This window comes from Euprymna scolopes, chromosome 6 (genome assembly GCF_053919585.1).
Source record: "Euprymna scolopes isolate OS-2025 chromosome 6, ASM5391958v1, whole genome shotgun sequence".
In the NCBI taxonomy this organism is placed as follows: domain Eukaryota; kingdom Metazoa; phylum Mollusca; class Cephalopoda; order Sepiida; family Sepiolidae; genus Euprymna; species Euprymna scolopes.
Genome location: NC_136487.1, coordinates 174662187 through 174683890, shown reverse-complemented (window position 1 = coordinate 174683890; position 21704 = coordinate 174662187). Strand labels below are relative to the sequence as shown.

The window sequence follows — 21704 nt, the reverse complement described above, 5'->3', positions numbered from 1 at the left end:
ACTTTTAAATGATTTGTAGCACTGTTATTACTTTTAAATGATTTGTAGCACCGTTATTACTTTTAAATGATTTGTAGCACTGTTGTTACTTTTAAATGATTTGTAGCACTGTTATTACTTTTAAATGATTTGTAGCACTATTATTACGTTTGAATTATTTGTAGCACTGTTGTTACTTTTAAATGATTTGTAGCACTGTTATTACTTTTAAATGATTTGTAGCACTGTTGTTACATTTAAATTATTTGTAGCACTGTTGTTACTTTTAAATGATTTGTAGCACTGTTATTACTTTTAAATGACTTGTAGCACCGTTATTACTTTTAAATGATTTGTAGCACTGTTGTTACTTTTAAATGATTTGTAGCACTGTTATTACTTTTAAATGATTTGTAGCACTGTTGTTACTTTTAAATGATTTGTAGCACTGTTATTACTTTTAAATGATTTGTAGCACTGTTGTTACTTTTGAATGATTTGTAGCACTGTTGTTACTTTTAAATGATTTGTAGCACTGTTGTTACTTTTAAATGATTTGTAGCACCGTTATTACTTTTAAATGATTTGTAGCACTATTATTACGTTTGAATTATTTGTAGCACTGTTATTACTTTTAAATGATTTGTAGCACTGTTATTACTTTTAAATGATTTGTAGCACTGTTATTACTTTTAAATGATTTGTAGCACTATTATTACGTTTGAATTATTTGTAGCACTGTTATTACTTTTAAATGATTTGTAGCACTGTTATTACTTTTAAATGATTTGTAGCACTGTTGTTACTTTTAAATGATTTGTAGCACTGTTGTTACTTTTAAATGATTTGTAGCACTGTTATTACTTTTAAATGATTTGTAGCACTGTTGTTACTTTTAAATGATTTGTAGCACTGTTATTACTTTTAAATGATTTGTAGCACTGTTGTTACTTTTAAATGATTTGTAGCACTGTTGTTACTTTTGAATGATTTGTAGCACTGTTATTACTTTTAAATGATTTGTAGCACTATTATTACGTTTGAATTATTTGTAGCACTGTTGTTACTTTTAAATGATTCGTAGCACCGTTATTACTTTTAAATGATTTGTAGCACTGTTATTACTTTTAAATGATTTGTAGCACTGTTGTTACTTTTAAATGATTTGTAGCACTGTTGTTACTTTTAAATGATTTGTAGCACTGTTATTACTTTTGAATGATTTGTAGCACTGTTGTTACTTTTAAATGATTTGTAGCACTGTTATTACTTTTAAATGATTTGTAGCACTGTTGTTACTTTTGAATGATTTGTAGCACTGTTGTTACTTTTAAATGATTTGTAGCACTGTTATTACTTTTAAATGATTTGTAGCACCGTTATTACTTTTAAATGATTTGTAGCACTGTTGTTACTTTTGAATGATTTGTAGCACTGTTGTTACTTTTAAATGATTTGTAGCACTGTTATTACTTTTAAATGATTTGTAGCACTGTTGTTACTTTTAAATGATTTGTAGCACTGTTGTTACTTTTGAATGATTTGTAGCACTGTTGTTACTTTTGAATGATTTGTAGCACTGTTGTTACTTTTAAATGATTTGTAGCACTGTTGTTACTTTTGAATTATTTGTAGCACTGTTGTTACTTTTGAATGATTTGTAGCACTGTTGTTACTTTTGAATGATTTGTAGCACTGTTGTTACTTTTGAATGATTTGTAGCACTGTTGTTACTTTTGAATTATTTGTAGCACTGTTGTTACTGTTAAATGATTTGTAGCACTGTTGTTACTTTTGAATTATTTGCAGCACTGTTGTTACTTTTAAATGATTTGTAGCACTGTTGTTACTTTTGAATTATTTGTAGCACTGTTGTTACTTTTGAATGATTTGTAGCACTGTTGTTACTTTTAAATGATTTGTAGCACTGTTGTTACTTTTAAATGATTTGTAGCACTGTTATTACTTTTAAATGATTTGTAGCACTGTTGTTACTTTTGAATTATTTGTAGCACTGTTGTTACTTTTAAATGATTTGTAGCACTATTATTACTTTTAAATGATTTGTAGCACTATTATTACGTTTGAATTATTTGTAGCACTGTTGTTACTTTTGCATGATTTGTAGCACTGTTGTTACTTTTCAATGATTTGTAGCACTGTTATTACTTTTAAATGATTTGTAGCACTGTTGTTACTTTTGAATTATTTGTAGCACTGTTGTTACTTTTGAATGATTTGTAGCACTGTTATTACTTTTAAATGATTTGTAGCACTGTTGTTACTTTTGAATTATTTGTAGCACTGTTATTACTTTTAAATTATTTGTAGCACTATTATTACGTTTGAATTATTTGTAGCACTGTTGTTACTTTTAAATGATTTGTAGCACTGTTGTTACTTTTAAATGATTTGTAGCACTGTTGTTACTTTTAAATGATTTGTAGCACTGTTATTACTTTTAAATGATTTGTAGCACTGTTGTTACTTTTGAATGATTTGTAGCACTGTTGTTACTTTTAAATGATTTGTAGCACTGTTATTATTTGTAGCACCGTTATTACTTTTAAATGATTTGTAGCACTGTTGTTACTGTTAAATGATTTGTAGCACTGTTATTACTTTTAAATGATTTGTAGCACTGTTGTTACTTTTAAATGATTTGTAGCACTGTTGTTACTTTTGAATGATTTGTAGCACTGTTATTATTTGTAGCACCGTTATTACTTTTAAATGATTTGTAGCACTGTTGTTACTGTTAAATGATTTGTAGCACTGTTATTACTTTTAAATGATTTGTAGCACTGTTGTTACTTTTAAATGATTTGTAGCACTGTTATTACTTTTAAATGATTTGTAGCACTGTTGTTACTTTTAAATGATTTGTAGCACTGTTGTTACTTTTAAATGATTTGTCGCACTGTTATTACTTTCAAATGATTTGTAGCACTGTTGTTACTTTTAAATGATTTGTAGCACTGTTGTTACTTTTGAATTATTTGTAGCACTGTTATTATTTGTAGCACCGTTATTACTTTTAAATGATTTGTAGCACTGTTGTTACTTTTAAATGATTTGTAGCACTGTTATTACTTTTAAATGATTTGTAGCACTGTTGTTACTTTTAAATGATTTGTAGCACTGTTATTACTTTTAAATGATTTGTAGCACTATTGTTATTTGTAGCACCGTTATTACTTTTAAATGATTTGTAGCACTGTTGTTACTTTTAAATGATTTGTAGCACTGTTGTTACTTTTAAATGATTTGTAGCACTGTTGTTACTTTTAAATGATTTGTAGCACTGTTGTTACTTTTAAATTATTTGTAGCACTGTTGTTACTTTTGAATGATTTGTAGCACTGTTATTACTTTTAAATGATTTGTAGCACTGTTGTTACTTTTGAATGATTTGTAGCACTGTTATTACTTTTAAATGATTTGTAGCACTATTATTACGTTTGAATTATTTGTAGCACTGTTGTTAATTTTAAATGATTTGTAGCACTGTTATTACTTTTAAATGATTTGTAGCACTGTTGTTACTTTTAAATGATTTGTAGCACTGTTGTTACTTTTAAATGATTTGTAGCACTGTTATTACTTTTAAATGATTTGTAGCACCGTTATTACTTTTAAATGATTTGTAGCACTGTTGTTACTTTTAAATGATTTGTAACACTGTTGTTACTTTTAACTGATTTGTAGCACTGTTGTTACTTTTAAATGATTTGTAGCACTGTTGTTACTTTTGAATGATTTGTAGCACTGTTATTACTTTTAAATGATTTGTAGCACTGTTGTTACTTTTGAATGATTTGTAGCACTGTTGTTACTTTTAAATGATTTGTAGCACTGTTGTTACTTTTGAATGATTTGTAGCACTGTTTTACTTTTAAATGATTTGTAGCACTGTTGTTACTTTTGAATGATTTGTAGCACTGTTTTACTTTTAAATGATTTGTAGCACTGTTGTTACTTTTAAATGATTTGTTGCACTGTTGTTACTTTTAAATGATTTGTAGCACTGTTGTTACTTTTAAATGATTTGTAGCACTGTTGTTACTTTTAAATGATTTGTAGCACTGTTATTACTTTTAAATGATTTGTAGCACTGTTATTACTTTTAAATGATTTGTAGCACTGTTGTTACTTTTAAATGATTTGTAGCACTGTTGTTACTTTTAAATGATTTGTAGCACTGTTATTACTTTTAAATGATTTGTAGCACTGTTGTTACTTTTAAATGATTTGTAGCACTGTTATTACTTTTAAATGATTTGTAGCACTGTTGTTACTTTTAAATGATTTGTAGCACTGTTGTTACTTTTAAATGATTTGTAGTACCGTTATTACTTTTAAATGATTTGTAGCACTGTTATTACTTTTAAATGATTTGTAGCACTGTTGTTACTTTTAAATGATTTGTAGCACTGTTGTCACTTTTAAATGATTTGTAGCACTGTTGTTACTTTTGAATGATTTGTAGCACTGTTGTTACTTTTAAATGATTTGTAGCACTGTTATTACTTTTAAATGATTTGTAGCACTGTTATTACTTTTAAATAATTTGTAGCACTGTTATTACTTTTAAATGATTTGTAGCACTGTTATTACTTTTAAATGATTTGTAGCACTGTTGTTACTTTTAAATGATTTGTAGCACTGTTATTACTTTTAAATGATTTCTAGCACTGTTGTTACTTTTGAATTATTTGTAGCACTGTTATTATTTGTAGCACCGTTATTACTTTTAAATGATTTGTAGCACTGTTGTTACTTTTAAATGATTTGTAGCACTGTTGTTACTTTTAAATGATTTGTAGCACTGTTATTACTTTTAAATGATTTGTAGCACTATTGTTATTTGTAGCACCGTTATTACTTTTAAATGATTTGTAGCACCGTTATTACTTTTAAATGATTTGTAGCACTGTTGTTACTTTTAAATGATTTGTAGCACTGTTGTTACTTTTAAATGATTTGTAGCACTATTATTACTTTTAAATGATTTGTAGCACTGTTGTTACTTTTGAATTATTTGTAGCATTATTATTACTTTTAAATGATTTGTAGCACTGTTGTTACTTTTAAATGATTTGTAGCACTGTTGTTACTTTTGAATTATTTGTAGCACTGTTGTTACTTTTAAATGATTTGTAGCACTGTTATTACTTTTAAATGATTTGTAGCACTGTTGTTACTTTTAAATGATTTGTAGCACTGTTATTACTTTTAAATGATTTGTAGCACTGTTGTTACTTTTAAATGATTTGTAGCACTGTTGTTACTTTTAAATGATTTGTAGCACTGTTGTTACTTTTAAATGATTTGTAGCACTGTTGTTACTTTTAAATGATTTGTAGCACTGTTGTTACTTTTAAATGATTTGTAGCACTGTTATTACTTTTAAATGATTTGTAGCACTGTTGTTACTTTTAAATGATTTGTAGCACTGTTGTTACTTTTAAATGATTTGTAGCACTGTTGTTACTTTTAAATGATTTGTAGCACTGTTGTTACTTTTAAATGATTTGTAGCACTGTTGTTACTTTTAAATGATTTGTAGCACTGTTATTACTTTTAAATGATTTGTAGCACTGTTGTTACTTTTAAATGATTTGTAGCACTGTTGTTACTTTTAAATGATTTGTAGCACTGCTGTTACTTTTAAATGATTTGTAGCACTGTTGTTACTTTTAATTGATTTGTAGCACTGTTATTACTTTTAAATGATTTGTAGCACTGTTGTTACTTTTAAATGATTTGTCGCACTGTTATTACTTTTAAATGATTTGTAGCACTGTTGTTACTTTTAAATGATTTGTAGCACTGTTGTTACTTTTGAATTATTTGTAGCACTGTTATTATTTGTAGCACCGTTATTACTTTTAAATGATTTGTAGCACTGTTGTTACTGTTAAATGATTTGCAGCACTGTTATTACTTTTAAATGATTTGTAGCACTGTTGTTACTGTTAAATGATTTGCAGCACTGTTATTACTTTTAAATGATTTGTAGCACTGTTGTTACTGTTAAATGATTTGCAGCACTGTTATTACTTTTAAATGATTTGTAGCACTGTTGTTACTGTTAAATGATTTGCAGCACTGTTATTACTTTTAAATGATTTGTAGCACTGTTATTACTTTTAAATGATTTGTAACACTGTTGTTACTTTTAAATGATTTGTAGCACTGTTGTCACTTTTAAATGATTTGTAGCACTGTTGTTACTTTTAAATGATTTGTAGCACTGTTGTTACTGTTAAATGATTTGCAGCACTGTTATTACTTTTAAATGATTTGTAGCACTGTTATTACTTTTAAATGATTTGTAGCACTGTTGTTACTTTTAAATGATTTGTAGCACTGTTGTTACTTTTGAATGATTTGTAGCACTGTTATTACTTTTAAATGATTTGTCGCACTGTTATTACTTTTAAATGATTTGTAGCACTGTTGTTACTTTTAAATGATTTGTAGCACTGTTGTTACTTTTGAATTATTTGTAGCACTATTATTACTTTTAAATCATTTGTAGCACTGTTATTACTTATATATGATTTGTAACACTGGTCTTACTTTTAAATGATTTGTAGCACTGTTATTACTTTTAAATGATTTGTAGCACTGTTATTACTTGTAAATGATTTGTAGCACTGTTATTATTTATTATATTATATTAGTTTTATAAATTAGATTTGCATAATTCAGGCCCTTTTCCTCTTCTGATGAGAGCATTTAGCTTCAAAATACCAAGGGCTAAAGAGTTTTTTTTTCTTACGTTTCGCCTTAACTTTTCCTGATGATATAATAAAGTTATAATTATTCCCCATCTTTCATTTTCATTTTATTGTTTTTGCTCCCATTGATAGTGTTGAGCATTTTTATCTTGACAAGTTTTGCTTTGTTAAAAATTCTCTCTTTGATAGCATAATTATTTATATATATATATATATATATATATATATATATACTAGCAAAAGTATCCGTCGTTGACCGGGTTCAAAACAGCCTACAGAAAATGGACTCTGATTTATGAAATTATGATAGGTTATGAAAAGGAAGGATTGTAAATTTGGATTGAATTTGGGGATATCAAAACCAAAGCAAAATATGATGAAAATAAAAATAAGATAGATAAACCCCATAATTTATTATACCATACCTGTTCACACTGAAACACTTATCACAATATTCTGTGGATCTATATTAAAAAACCTTGTTAACCTTTGTGACATATTTCCATTCTATTGAGGTCATGTGCGAACGAACATCCCATAATTTTATTATACCATATTTCTTCAAACTGAAACATAATTATCAAAGTATACTTACGCAGATAGATATGAAAAGTCTTCATTAAAGTTTGTGCCTATCTCCATTCTATGGAGGCCAGGCGCGAACGCAGACCCCACAATTTTATTATACCATCCCTATTTAAGTTAAAACATACTTATCAAAAGTATTATTATGTACATCTATATCCAAAACACTTGTAAATGTTTTTTTTTAAATCTTTTTATTTCCATACTTTATTACAATTTCAATGAACCACCGTTCTGCCAGATCAAACATACCCATTCCTGTGTCTCGATAAATCTTCTATAATTATATGTAATCAGTTTTTTAAAATAGTCAACCATATAGGAGCCTATTTATGACCAGACACACACACACAAACATTCAGCTTATATATATATATATATTTACACACAGACACACACACATACGGCATAATAATATTGGCACACTGGTTCCCATTAGATCACAAAAGTTAAGCAATGTTGAGCTCGGTCAGTACTAAAATGGGTGATCATTTTAAAATTCCAGGTCTGTTTGTACTCTCCGCTTATCTAAGCATTGCTTCCAGTCGTCCTTGACTTCTCTTTGTCACAGGACTCAAGCAGTGCAAATTAAGAAGTGTGGTTGAGGATTGTGCAACCTTTGTCTCATAATCAGCTGCTCTTACAGGGGGGGGTATCCATTGTCATTCAAGACTAAACAGAGACTTTCCACTTCCATGTATAATATATATGTATATATATATATATAACGAGCAAGGAAAAAACCACGAGAAATATCGTTAAAATTTAATTATTTATTTTTTTTTTTTAAATGTTGAAACCTCCATCCAGAGTGATCTAATTATTATAACATCATGATCTGTGCATGTGACCGACTTTATTTCAACTGTAAAGTGCTCAATAACAAGAAACGAGTTCTTAAAGGGGCTGAGATAATTATTACTATAATAATTTATATATTATATACATAATATTTTCATAGCTTACTAAATATATATTTTTCATTACTTATTAAATATATATTTTAATAACTTACTGTATATGTATATATATATTTTCATAGCTTACTAAATATTTATATTCATAACTTCCTAAATATATATATATATATATATATATATTCATAACTTACTAAATACATTTTTTTTTTCATAACTTACTAAATATATTTTTTGTCATAACTTACAAAATATATTTTTTGTCATAACTTACAAAATATATATATATATATATTTTTTTTCATGACTTACTAAATATATATATATATATTTTTTTTTTCATAACTTACTAAATATACACCCACACACACATATATATATATATATATATATATATATATATATATATACATTCATAACTTACTAAACAGGGCTCTACATTGCGAGTGATTTTTCAAAATGGCGACTAGAAATAATGAAACGCTTCTCTTTTGGCGATTGCACTTCTTTCACTGATAATCTTCCAAAGCTCACGACTGAGTGAAAAATATCTTTTCAACTTTGTTCGTTTTATAAAAAAAAAAGTTCAATTATTTAAACAATAAAAGTTTCGATTATTCAGTACTTATTCGGCTTGAGAATTCTCCGTGTCTCTAAATTTTGAATGTTTGTTTTATAGAAGTTTCTAACTTTGCTTGGGCTTCCTGTTTTCACATAGACATGTTACGTTTGGGGGTTTGGAACAATTTCTATTGGTTGAAAATACTTTGAGTCAACACTTTTCTGTGAAAACTTACTTGCATTGGTTAGTGAAGGAAAAGGTGAATTCATACAAAAAAGAAAAGAGGGTTGCAATTAAAGCCATTTGCTTATTAACGTTCATCAGAATCATTTCACGTTTTAGCTCATCACATCTCTAATAAATTTAACTTCCTTTATCCTGAATGCAACTCTTATAAAATTAAACTGAATAATTTGCTTTGCTATGCTAAACTGCATTTGTGCCAAATCCTGACGCAATGTCTTGTGCCGTTTAAAACTAACGCATAACAAATGGACATACAAAGCCTCTTACCAAAATAAACGGTCGCATCTAAAAAAATTTGTCAAATAAAATAAAATCAAATAAAAAATATATAAAAGCAAATTTAATTGAATATTTTTGCCCCAAGTAATGGGCTTTTTTTTTTTTTTAAAATTCTTTTTCAGTAAAGGGGGAAAAAGGGAATTGAATGGAATGTTTAGAATGGATAAAAGCTGTCGATTGGGTGTCGGCCATGATGTCGGCCTTTCTCACCTTGACTGTCTTCATGGGAATAAAATGTCAACAAATATCAGTTGGAGGTGGAGGGGGGGGGGGTGAATTGAAAAAGTATGTCACCTGTGCTCATGGAAGCGCATGACATTTTGTTTTTAACTCCCAAATCACCATGTCATTTTAATATCATTGATCCGGCATTGTTCCTCTCTCTCTCTCTACACACAAATTGTTTTTGCAGTTATTTTGTCCTTCTAGTGAACAGCTTTGCCAATTGTCATAAGTATATTACAGTAAGAGGGGAGGAAAAGGAGGGGAATGAATTCTATTTTTGTCTAAGCACAAGAGACAAGTGGCAGATACTCCAGATGTGGTAGTAATACTCGATGCATGGGCGAATGATGACTTTGTAAACATTCAAGATTAGTCTCTGGTGTGAGTTATTTTCTAGTAGCATGGTAGAGAGAGAGAGAGAGAGAGAGAGAGAGAGAGAGAGAGAGCTTACCTTCTTTGAAATATATTTGTTCCAATTCATGTTGCCTGTGAGTGTTAAGCCGAGGAGTTTGAACAATGAGCTCTCGCATAGGGTGTTATTTGTTATAACAATTGGTAGTTGAGAAACTTTTTTGTAGTTGTTAAAGGAAAGAAGCCTAGTCTTAGTAGCATTAAATATTTTCAGCCATTCCACTTCAGGTGGTTTCCTACGATTTCTGTCATTGCTTTGGATATGTGTACATTCGTTTTATCCTCATGTCTGTTATAAAGCGTGTTGTCATCAGCACATGCACCCATCTCGGGCACAATTTTATCAGGGAGGTCATTTATGAACAGCAAGAATAATAATGGTTCAACAATCGACCCCTGAGACATGCCTGCATTAATATCATGTGGTTTAGAGTGTGGCCATGGAAGGCAGCAGGGATTTTTCTCGTGTCTACGAAGAATCTGATTATGTTAAGTATTCATCTAAAAATACCATAGGATTTCATTTTCATGAGAAAACCTTCATTCCAGACCTTATAAGAGGCTTTAGAACCAGATCAAGAGTTTATAATTTTATATTTGATACTAGCAGGCCACCCAACATTGCCCGGTTGTAAAATATGCATAAATATTATATTTTAATTCATACAGAAACTGAGACATGTGCAGGAGAGCATTATGTTTTTTTTTCTAAACAGTTCACTTCTTGTAAGTAAAAGAAAAAAAAAAAAATACTTAAGCTGAGATCAAAACCAAAACTTAAAGACAGTGAGTCAAGTACGATAACCATTAGGCCAGCCTGACACAATCTTTAAAAGGTATTTTTTTCAAACTACTTATTTTTAACATAATAAATCTGTCATGTGAACCATTCACACATGCACATTCGTGGAAAAGTTAGCAAACAAATAAAAATCCGCACATTCCCAAGTACTAATTTTTTGATTTTGATCCCCCCCCGCCCCCGAACAGTCCTTTTTTTTCCAGATGAAAACCAATTAAAAATTTTTCCACATATCTGAATATCCTAAATACCGAATTTCAAGTATGTAGATAAAAAATTTGCTGAGTATATAGGTTGAGAAGTGTCCTCACACACATTTTCACTTTTATAGATATATAGATTTAAATTTTTTGTTCCAGCTGAGCCATGTTATTTTGCGTCTTGGAATATGCTCACACACACAATTAGAAAAAATGGGACAATGTCTTCAATGGATTAAAAGAGAAATAAATGGAACCAAAAATTTAAAGAGGAGAACTAAAGCATCTTGTAGAGCATCATCATCAGAAGAGAAACGTGTTTGGCAAGAGTTTAATCTCTAACGTTTGACATATCACTTGCACGACATATATTGAACCTACAACTCTATCTATTGTCTCTTCCCAAGATCACAAAAGTCTGGATTTATCAGGCACTTGTTAAGATCAAAATATACTTCTCTATGGCTGTAAGATCTAGCCAATGACAGCTGTGGATCTCAAAAGGTTGTAGTGTTTGACCTACATGTTTTTTGGATTGTCTTTTTTTCTCCCACCAAATTCTGCACGTCTGCTGGCACCATTTTCTCTCCAATACAAAAATCTGGGTGCAGTGCAAGATCATCTCTCTTAATAACTACTTTCATACAAGACTGATTTTCCTCGGCCAGCCTGGTTACCTGATCTATCCCCTTTAGACTTTTTCTTTGAGGTTTTGTAAAAGGAAAAAGTATTTCGTGGTGCAGCATGCAACACTGACCAATTTGCTAAAGTAGGTTTATAGAAAATCGTATCCCAAAATAATTTTCTGTGTAGAATTCTGGCGAAATCATTGATCGAATATTTGGGTGTATCTAATCATGAAGTAATTGAATTGTTTTCAATAAAAAGAGAAGAATTTACCACCGAAAATTTAGATTTAAAGAAGTTTTTTGGGTTGTCTTTTTTTTTTTTTACGTTTTGTTTGTGCATAGACTTATAATTACTGAATTGATTATGATGATGATGATGGTCATCATCATCACGTGAATCCGAACATTGTCTTGCTATCAGTTTCCCCAATATTTTTCTCGTCAGAATTATTTCTAGAAAAACATCAGTTTCTTATGGGATGGGCCACATGAAGGTTGCCAACATCCTAAGTGAAAGTGATTTTTGTAGAACAAACTGGATTCGAACTTGGAACATACAGGTTGTCAGTCCGCCGTTAACCACTTGATGACCACTGTCATCTCCTGCTGATAGTAGTAATACCGATAGATTTGGAAAGCTAAAGATATCTGGTATAATCCACGGTAGCCAAAACAGATTCAGAGATGCTGTTCTTAGATGCGATATATCGGTAGTTCCCAACATTTTTTACATGGCAGCATACTATTGAGTTTTGTTTTTGTTTTTTTAAGTTTTTGCAGCATACATATCACAAAAATAAATATTTTCTACTCATAAAGCTATTTTGCAACAAAATAATAAAAACAAAAATTATGTCAGTTAAAAAAGTAACCAATTTATAAATGCTGTAATTTATAAACTATTACGGCTGAAAAACTGAAGTAGTTTTATTGAAAAGAGCAAAGTTTAAAGTTTGATTTGGAATCATTTTATTTGGAATCATACATAAAATGGTGTTAGGGTTGATGATAATATATTTTTTATGGCCCATACTTTTTTGAACGTGAACAGTTAATAGTGATATTAGATCGGGAAAAGCTGCCAACAACGTTTTCTAATAATGCGTATCCTGATGAATGGTTTAAACGGGATGGAGCAACAGCCCACACCTCATGTAAAACCATATCTTGGCAATAACTACTTCCATACAAGACTGATTTTCCTCGGCCAACCTGGTTACCTGATCTGTCCACTTTAGACTTTTTCTTTGAGGTTTTGTAAAAGGAAAAAGTATGCAACACTGACCAATTGAAAAATAAAGTTTAAGAATTAATCGAGTCTATCAATGCTAATACACTGCAAAATGTGATAACAAATTTTGTTGTTCATTTTAATAATTGTTTTTTTTTCTTTTTTTGAAAATGGCATCTTTGGTAGGACAAAAAGAAACTATTACAACAGCAATTAAACATTCAATTTCAGCAAATTCTAAATTCTAAACCTTTGTTTAAAGTAGAAACCTTTAAGAAAATTAGTATAGAATACTAGACTACCCGTGACCCGTTGGGTCAGTATGTTGTATTAGCTATGGAATTCATGTATAAGTGTGACACTTTTGACGTAAAGAAAATAGTTTGTTTTTTTTACGTAACAGAAACATTTCTATGAAAGTATATTAAAATGAAAAATCATGGACGGATCACTCAAACATGAAAAAAAAATCCTCCCTATTTGTGTAAAGTTACCTATTTTTCCGAATAATCGCTCAAAAATCGAAAATTAAACAATTTTCCTACGAATCAAACGCAGACAAAAGTCATTTAGCAGCAAAAAACGCACATGAACCTACCAATGATAAATATAAGAATGAAAAACCCATATTGGAATCCTTCAACCAAGTTATAGAAACTTAAAATCTAAAAAAAAAATAATTAATAAAACCTGAAGCAAAAAATAAAACCTAAATAAAATAAAATAAACTAATATTGAAACAGATTAGTAAATGTGTCAACAAATTCACCGTTCTCACACAACTATTTTGTATCTAGAAATGCAAACAAAAAATAAAAAAAGAAGGAAGGAAGGAAGGAAGGAAAAAGGACAGAAAGAGAGTAGTAGTCTTGGCTTTACTACAATTGTTCTTATGTTTGTCAACGGGTTAAAGTTATTTAGTTGTAAGAAAATAGCGACAGTATAGTTCTAATAAAGAATAGTTGCCAAACACCCCCACTCTTCCCATGTTAAATAATAATTTTGAACTAATAACGTTAATATTTCAGTGTGCAGGTCAAAATTTGCAAGCAATTTGTGTTTATTTGTTTATGTTGTTATGGGTTAATGTTTATGCGCGCATGCACAACCAGATGTTGTAAACCAGGAAGTAGGTTAGATCACTTGTTACAAGGTCATTTGAGTTTTATAATTATATAGATTTTTGTTGCTTAAAAACACTGAATATCCAAATCATTCGTATCATATTTGGATTCTTCAAACTACTGTTCTCATCTTGAGTCCATGTAACCTCCCAGGTGCATCTTGTCAAACTCTGGAATCTACACAGAATTTCGAATGGTACCCTGTATTAATTCTAAAGGTGTAGCATACTTTCATTCCATCAGCTTACTCTTGCAGATTTAATAAAAGGTTTCGTTCAAAATTCTGTGCAGATTTCCAAGTTAAACAGAAAGATTTGTGTTTAACAAGATACACCTAAAGAAGGTGGGAAGTTACATTGGCTGAAACAGTTTACCGAACTGACATTTCATCACCTGACATTTAATCACATGACGGTTTCATAACGTGGACACTTAATCACTTAACACAGAGAGAATTAATCACTTCCCAAGGAAAAAGAAATATTTATGTAATAATGTTATTTACATGATTATGTTTTATTATGTTAAATTCTTAGCTCCTTTGACAATTTTGGGGTTATTTTACTGAGAGTTTAAAATCTATAGAGCAAAACTTGTACTTGTTTTTTTGTTGTAAAATAAAAAAAAAAAAAAATGAAGAGGAGGACAATAGTTTGCAAAAATAGATTTACAGATTATGAAGAATCATCTTAAAGGATTCCGGAAAATAGACGACTATAAACAGGCTTCAAGGAAATCCCCAAGTGATTAAATGTCTCGATGTGATAAAGTGTCCACGTGATGAAAAAAACATGAGATTAAATGTCTAGTGATTAATAGTCGTGTGATGAAAAGACCGTACACTGGATGAAACATTGTGAAAATAGCACTCAAGATGAGAACAAAAATATGAAGAATCAAATCATCATCTCAAAAATTCAGAAACATTTTAAATGATTGTTTTTTTTTTAATTCTCTTGGAGTACACTAAAAGTTATGCTAAGTTTTATTTAAATTTATACATTTTTCTCAAGGAATAACCCCCCCCCCCTTGTTAGAATACAAAAACCTCATGTTTTTATTTCAATGGAAAGAAATTGTTACAAACATGCACAATTAAAAAACAAACGAACTCAATGAAATGATTTGGTTATAATTTATTAAAAGTAAAAAAAATTCACCATTTTACTTTCCTTTTGCCTGGAAAAAAAAGAAAAAGAAAAATGAACAAAAAATGATTCAATAATTGGGTCATGGATTGGAAGGTGCATGCAGGTGTTGGGGCATTTGTGTCCTTTTTCACAGGTGAGAAAATCTTTAAATGTCAACCAAAGTAAATTAATGGATCATAAGAAACAAAAGACAAACGCAACATAAATTCTCATAACAACTTGTCAAGAATCTCATTTGTTCATTTTTGAAAACAAGTTGGAAATGCGATATTTTTTTGCGGATTAAGAATATCTGGCAAACAAAGCCACAAATTTTTACTTTGAAAAAAAAAAAAAAAAAAAGAAAAAAGAAAACTTGAAAAAGTCAAGAGGTCATTCAAGAACCACAATAATCAGAACAAAAGAACAAAAAAAATCACATTTTGGGGTTCTTATCCAGAATTCAACCTAATTAAAAAAAACAAATACAGAAAATTTTTTATTATGTACACACCCATCACGGAACGAAAATGTCATATTCCAAAAATCACATAAAAAAAAAAAAATACTTTGATATAAAATCATGTTTTTTTAGCCATTTTTAGTGATTAATAGTATATTATAGACATTAAAAAACAGATTTTTAAGTTGACTCCCTTTATTAGATATGGCAGATCAAGACACATCGTTCTCACTTCATCATAACATTTTCTTAATTAAAAAAAAAATAACCTAACTTGATTAATTTACATAATTTTTGGAACATGACATTTTCCGTTGAGTGATGTACATCAGAAAATTTTTTCTGTATTTTTGTTTTTTAATTGGGGTGAATTCTGGACTTGCATCTGTTTCTGCCTTTGAGAAATTTAATGAATTATTTGCAGTAAATTTGCAAATGTGCAGAAGATACAGAAGACAAAATATTGTCACATCACTATACAACGTCACTGAAAATGAAAGAACATGTCAATTTATGACTTCATATCGACAGTTTTTTCCAGGATGATGATGATGATGATGATTTCAGGTTCAAATTACATTTTTCATGCTTTCCGTATTCAGAGAAATTGTGTCCATGCTGCTATAAATCCGCTATTTTGATGTTTTATTGTCTTGCCAACCTTCACACGTTTGGTTAGATCCAATCCTTATGAATTGTTGGGATCATCCGAATGTGTTTAGTGAGGATCAATTAGCATTTTCTGAATCTTTGCGATGGACTTAACTGTGGATTGAACTGGAGTTTCCGATCTCATTAGCATACGTTGGCTTTGTTTTTGTAAGAGCACACTGACGATGAACGTCAGCACATTATTTTGTCACAATCTAAATCTATCTTGCTGATCTGCGTGTCATTTATATACGTATTGATATATGCACAACTGTGAAAAATAAACATTTTTTTATGATTCAAGTTTTTACACAGAAGTTTAAAAAAAAAAAACACAAAAAAACAGATTTTCATTATTTAATCGATTATCTCTATTAAGTTCGACCAATTATAACACTGACAGTAAGATTAAAACGCTAAATTCATGTTCACAATAACTTCCTAATATACTGATCATGCGTATACAATCACCATAATAGAATGAACTAATCTGCATATTGCTTTGCAAAAGGTGATCTCATTAATTAACTATTCGTTTTTATTGCTTTTCTAATACCATGGCTATTTTCATTTTAATGTAGCAATACACACGGATGATAAAACATTTTGGATAATCAGATTTCAAGGAGGTTCTGCTAAAATAGTCATATTTTAAAAACCAAAGCAATTTAAGTCCTGAAAATAATCCCATTTTGTTCGGAAATGAATGTGCTTTCAAATGAATTAATAAATAATAACATATTTTATATATTTCAAGAATTTTAAGTAAATAAAGTGATAAAAATGTTATAAAACAGATTTTATAATGACCCCCCCCCCACTCCCACCCGATTTGTAAATACTTGTATTAAGAATTTTGTCATGAAATTTGGAAACTAATCAGAATAAATGGTACTTTTAATAGTTTTGACCACTTGTTTTTTTTGCTGTGTAAAAAAAAACAAAAAACGTCAACATGATGAGTATTGAAAATTTTGAAAAAAAATTCCCACAAACCCCCACTGTTAAATAAATCTTTTTACTTTTTTCTTCTTATTTACAATCTTTTTAATTTAAATCTTTTTACTGTTTTAAACCATTAAAAATATAATTGTATGTTGTTTTCTCTTGTAGCAACTCGCAATTTAATATGATACCAGGAAAAAAAAACTGTTTATTTTAAAAAAAAACTATTTGTAGCAGCAATACTATCAGCGATAGCATGGCTGTAAACAGACGATTTTTGTTAACATTTTTAAAAATAAATAAAATATGAATATAAAAAATGTTTTTACATATTTAGTTGGAGCTATTTTGTTATCAGAACATAATTAGCTTAATTAGAGCTATTCAGTTATCAAATATATAGTTAAAGCAATTCCAACCAGTTCGGCGTTATTTCTGGTCAAATTTTAAAAATATTTATATGGTTGAAAAAAAAATTAAATAAATAAATAAAAACAAACAAGAAAATAAATAAGTAAATATGTAACTTGTGTGCACTTTTATCCATTGCATTAGTTTTTTTAACAGTAAATTAAACAGTGTTTTGTTTTGAACAACCAAAAATGTGAAATATGATTTATTTGCTTCACGTGTGCGAACAGTACATTCCATCCCCACCCCCAATTTTTTTTTTCTGTCTTTTTTACATTTTTTTCAACGGATTATAATAGAATGGACACTAACCTACCCAATTATATATAATAAAAAAAAAATGCAAAATCAATATTTAAATATTTTAGGGAGTGCTCAATTTCTAGTAAAGTTGAGATATAAAAAAGCTTCTTAAACTGAAAAGTTTAACTAAATAATGTGTCACTCGGACAAGAAATGTAATTGACAATAAAAATCAAATTCATCCAAAATTTGTGAACAATTTGTCACCCGTAACAAAAAGTTTTTTGGGTATTTAAATAGGTGTGCAAAAAATACTCAATACTTTTCCAAATGTTTTCTGTTAGAGTGACGCAACTTATTTTGAATTAAATTTATTTTTGTCTTAATTTTTGTAAAGTTTCACATCTTTCATTCATATAAGTTTGCATATTTAAATGTAATTTGATATTTAAATGTAATTTGATATTTAAATGTAATTTGATAGTCGAAATCTAAGGCATAACATTTTCAAAAGCCAATAATTATGAACCACTAACCGTAAATATGGATGTCAAATGCCCTCTTTAAAAAAACAAAAAAAAAACTCCCTTAATCCTACCTCTAACCTTAGGTACAAGTGGCAACCTCCTCCTCCCCCTCCTAAAACCTTCTTTAGCCCTAATGATAATGCTAAGTTCGAGTGGCAAGCTCCCCACCAAACAGACTTGCTCAGTAAGCTACATATAAGCATCTAAAAAAAAAAAAAACAAACAAAAAATATCCTTCCTTAAAGAAAAGTGCACGATTTATTTCCCATAAAAAAATAGGTTAACTGTCCTAAAACGCTAGAATGGTCTTGAAATGGTAAATTATTTTACATCCAATTTATGTGAAACAAACTCCCACTCTAAATTCTAAAATTGTATTGTTTCTATTAAGTCTTCAGGGTGTTCACACAATTTCCGTTAGTTTTATCATCAACCCATTAATTGCTGGAGATTTTCAGTAGCATATTCAGATTCCTTGCACGAAAATACACTTTTATGGCAAATTTCATTGCTTAATCTTGTGTTTTAACAAAGATTTAACATTTTTTACTGAAAAAGTAGTGTAAAAAATGTGACAAAACATATATGGTCTTAAAGAGGGGAAAATATCCAAACATGCAGGGCACAAAAATGGTCATAACTTCCTTGATTTTAATTGGATTTAAAAAATTTAAAAAGATTCATTTTTAGCTCATCAAGACCTTTCTATGTTTGAAATATTTTTAAGCCATTTCAATTTTTTCATGTTTTTCATTGCTATTTTAATGCATGGTTCATTTTACAAATTTTTTGTTAGCATGCTACATGAAAAGAAATCTTTTTGGTCAATTTACTTCTGGGAATTGGGATTCTATATTTACCCAATCTTTTCAGTCAGGATTAAAACACAGTTTGTGTGTGTGTGTGTGTGTGTGTGTGTGTGCGCACTAGATTTTCTAGCTCAGTAAAAATGGGGCAAAAGTTATAGCCGTTGATTTCGAATGAGAACTTGTTAAATTGATGGTTGAATATGAATAAATTTGTTTCTGCATTAAATAATAATCAAATATTGAACAAATGAATACATAACTAAAGAAATGGCAAAAAACACTAGAGGATGACCTCCAATCCGTAGTGGAATGGGGACAAAAATGGATGGTCACATTCCATGCTGCCAAGACTAAGCTTGTTTCCTTCAATAATTACCAGAAACCTTCTCTGCCACCTATAGCAATGGCCAGTGACTCCCTGTCTGAGAGTACATCTTTCAAACTCCTTGGCCTAACGTTCACAGGAAACATGAGTTGGAACAATTACATTGAAAGCATTGGCAGGGCCGCTGCAAAGAAGGTAGGTTCTCTCTACCGTGCTAGAAAACTACTAACACCCGAAAGTATTCTGTACCTCTATAAGGCAACCATTCGCCCATGTATGGAGTATTGCTGTCATATTTGGGCTGGTGCATCGGCTACTAGTCTCTCGCTCCTAGACAAGGTTAAAAAAAGAGTCGCCAATCTGATAGGCCCTGAACTGGCATCTAAGCTTCAGCCTCTGTCCCATCGACGAAACGTTGCATTCTTCTGCCTGTTCTACAAGTATTTCAATGGTGAATGCTCTGAGGAACTGCAGACACTTGTGCCCCCACGACGTAGACACCCTCGACAAACCCGACAGGCAGCTAAATCCCATCCCCACACAGTAGATATCCCTAGATGTAAAAGATCTTTCTACTCCAGTAGTTTCTTCCCCAGAACCGCTAGACTCTGGAATTCCATTCCAGGTCCCTGCTTCCTCAACTGTACTGACATGCAGAAGTTCAAGTGTAACGTGAACCGACATCTTGCTGCCTAACTCTCTACATAGTACCCCAGTAGCTGCTGCCCCTGATAGTAGCCCCCTACACCACAGTGGCAATGTGCCTCGTTTGGGGTGAAAATGTAATAAAAAAATAAAAAAATCCCCAACTGTGCAATGGATACCATAATACTTAGTTCACTACACCTTTTCATAACAAAGGTCCATACAAGATTTCAACCAGATTGACCCAATAGTTTCAGAGAAAAAAATGGAATGAACAAAGAGAAATATAGATATGCATGTAAAAAAATTAAAAGATCTGCTTTGAAAATAGCGCTACATCTTTAGCTGATCCTTCCGATCCTGTTTGAAGTGATTGTAGACTTCAGAGCTATTACGTCATGTATTAGAAGATGTGAGTCATCGTCAAGTCCATCTTTTGTGACTCGACCAAGATTTATCCTGTGGTGAGCAGCCATGTCTCTGACGTGATCAGCCGACTGAATTCAGAGGACCTCTATCAAATCAAGCTCAAACTGTCCAGGTTTTCCACCTGTATAGGAAGTCGACTTGATTAGTGATTTAAATTTTAAATGATCACTTGATCTCTTCTTTTGATCACAGAAGGACATTGCAGCATGTTGAACGTTCTTGATGTGATGAATTTATTAAATTATGATCTTCGTAAAAATGATAACAGATTTTTTTTGCTGCTTTCTCATCCACATTTTTACGGGGAAAATATTGTTCTTAGTAATAAATGAAGACAGAATGAAGGCTGGATTGAGTGACATGAGCCCTTGTGGATGGACAAACTGATCACCTCCTCTAGAAAAGGCTATCAACATGGGAAGCTGAGTAATATACAACTTTTCTACAACTCACAAATGACCCCTCTACAAAATCTTACATTTCTAATTTTGGTGCTTACATAGAGAAGGTATCATACTATTTTTTTTAATAATATTTTCAAGATTTACAGTATCTTTTGTTTATTAAGTTGTTAGATGAAAGTACAGAATAGTTACAAAACACCCTCCTCTCCCCATGTTAGGAATGTGTTTCTAAATAGCATAGGGTGAAATGATAAAATTGTCATGCTCTCAACTGGTCCAAGTTATGAGAACAGGACCATTGCCATCACCCTCAAAATGCATCACTGGATTGCCACGAATAACAGGGACGTGCCCAGGGTGATGAAAAAGTTTCCAGCTATGGTTATGGTTTTTGTCAACACCAAAATGTACCTGGATGTGCTAAAGAGTGTAGTGATCCCCCGGTGCAATCAGGTGGCTGCTGGCAGACCATGGGTGTGGCAGCAGGACTCAGCGCCGGCCAAGTCCAAAAAGACCCAGGCTCGGCTTCAGAAGGAATGCTACAACTTTGTACGCTTCTCTCACTGCCCCCACCTCCCCTTCCCCTAATCTGAACCCGATGGACTACTTCGTTTGGTCATACATCGAGAACATCACCAACATGACCTCCCACAACACCAAAGCCAGCCTGATCGCCAAGTATTCGCCGAACTTCCACTGGTGATTGCGGAACAGGCATGCTCCCAGTTAAGGACCTGTACTGAAACAGTGATTGAGACAGGAAGGCGGCTACATTGAATAGATGTC

At 30.7% G+C, this 21704-nt stretch overlaps 1 protein-coding gene across 2 annotated transcripts in view; it reads right to left on the bottom strand.

The window, feature by feature from the left end:
- Positions 1-15057: 15057 nt before the first annotated feature.
- The window catches only part of LOC145278103 (neuroguidin-like), a 63900-nt gene continuing 57253 nt past the window's right edge, over positions 15058-21704 (bottom strand). For both annotated transcript variants that reach the window (XM_080130374.1, XM_080130373.1), the window contains one exon: positions 15058-15115. In XM_080130374.1, coding sequence (XP_079986500.1) covers positions 15093-15115 — 23 coding nt within the window. In that variant the 3' untranslated portion in view covers positions 15058-15092. The remainder of the gene's footprint in view (positions 15116-21704) is intronic.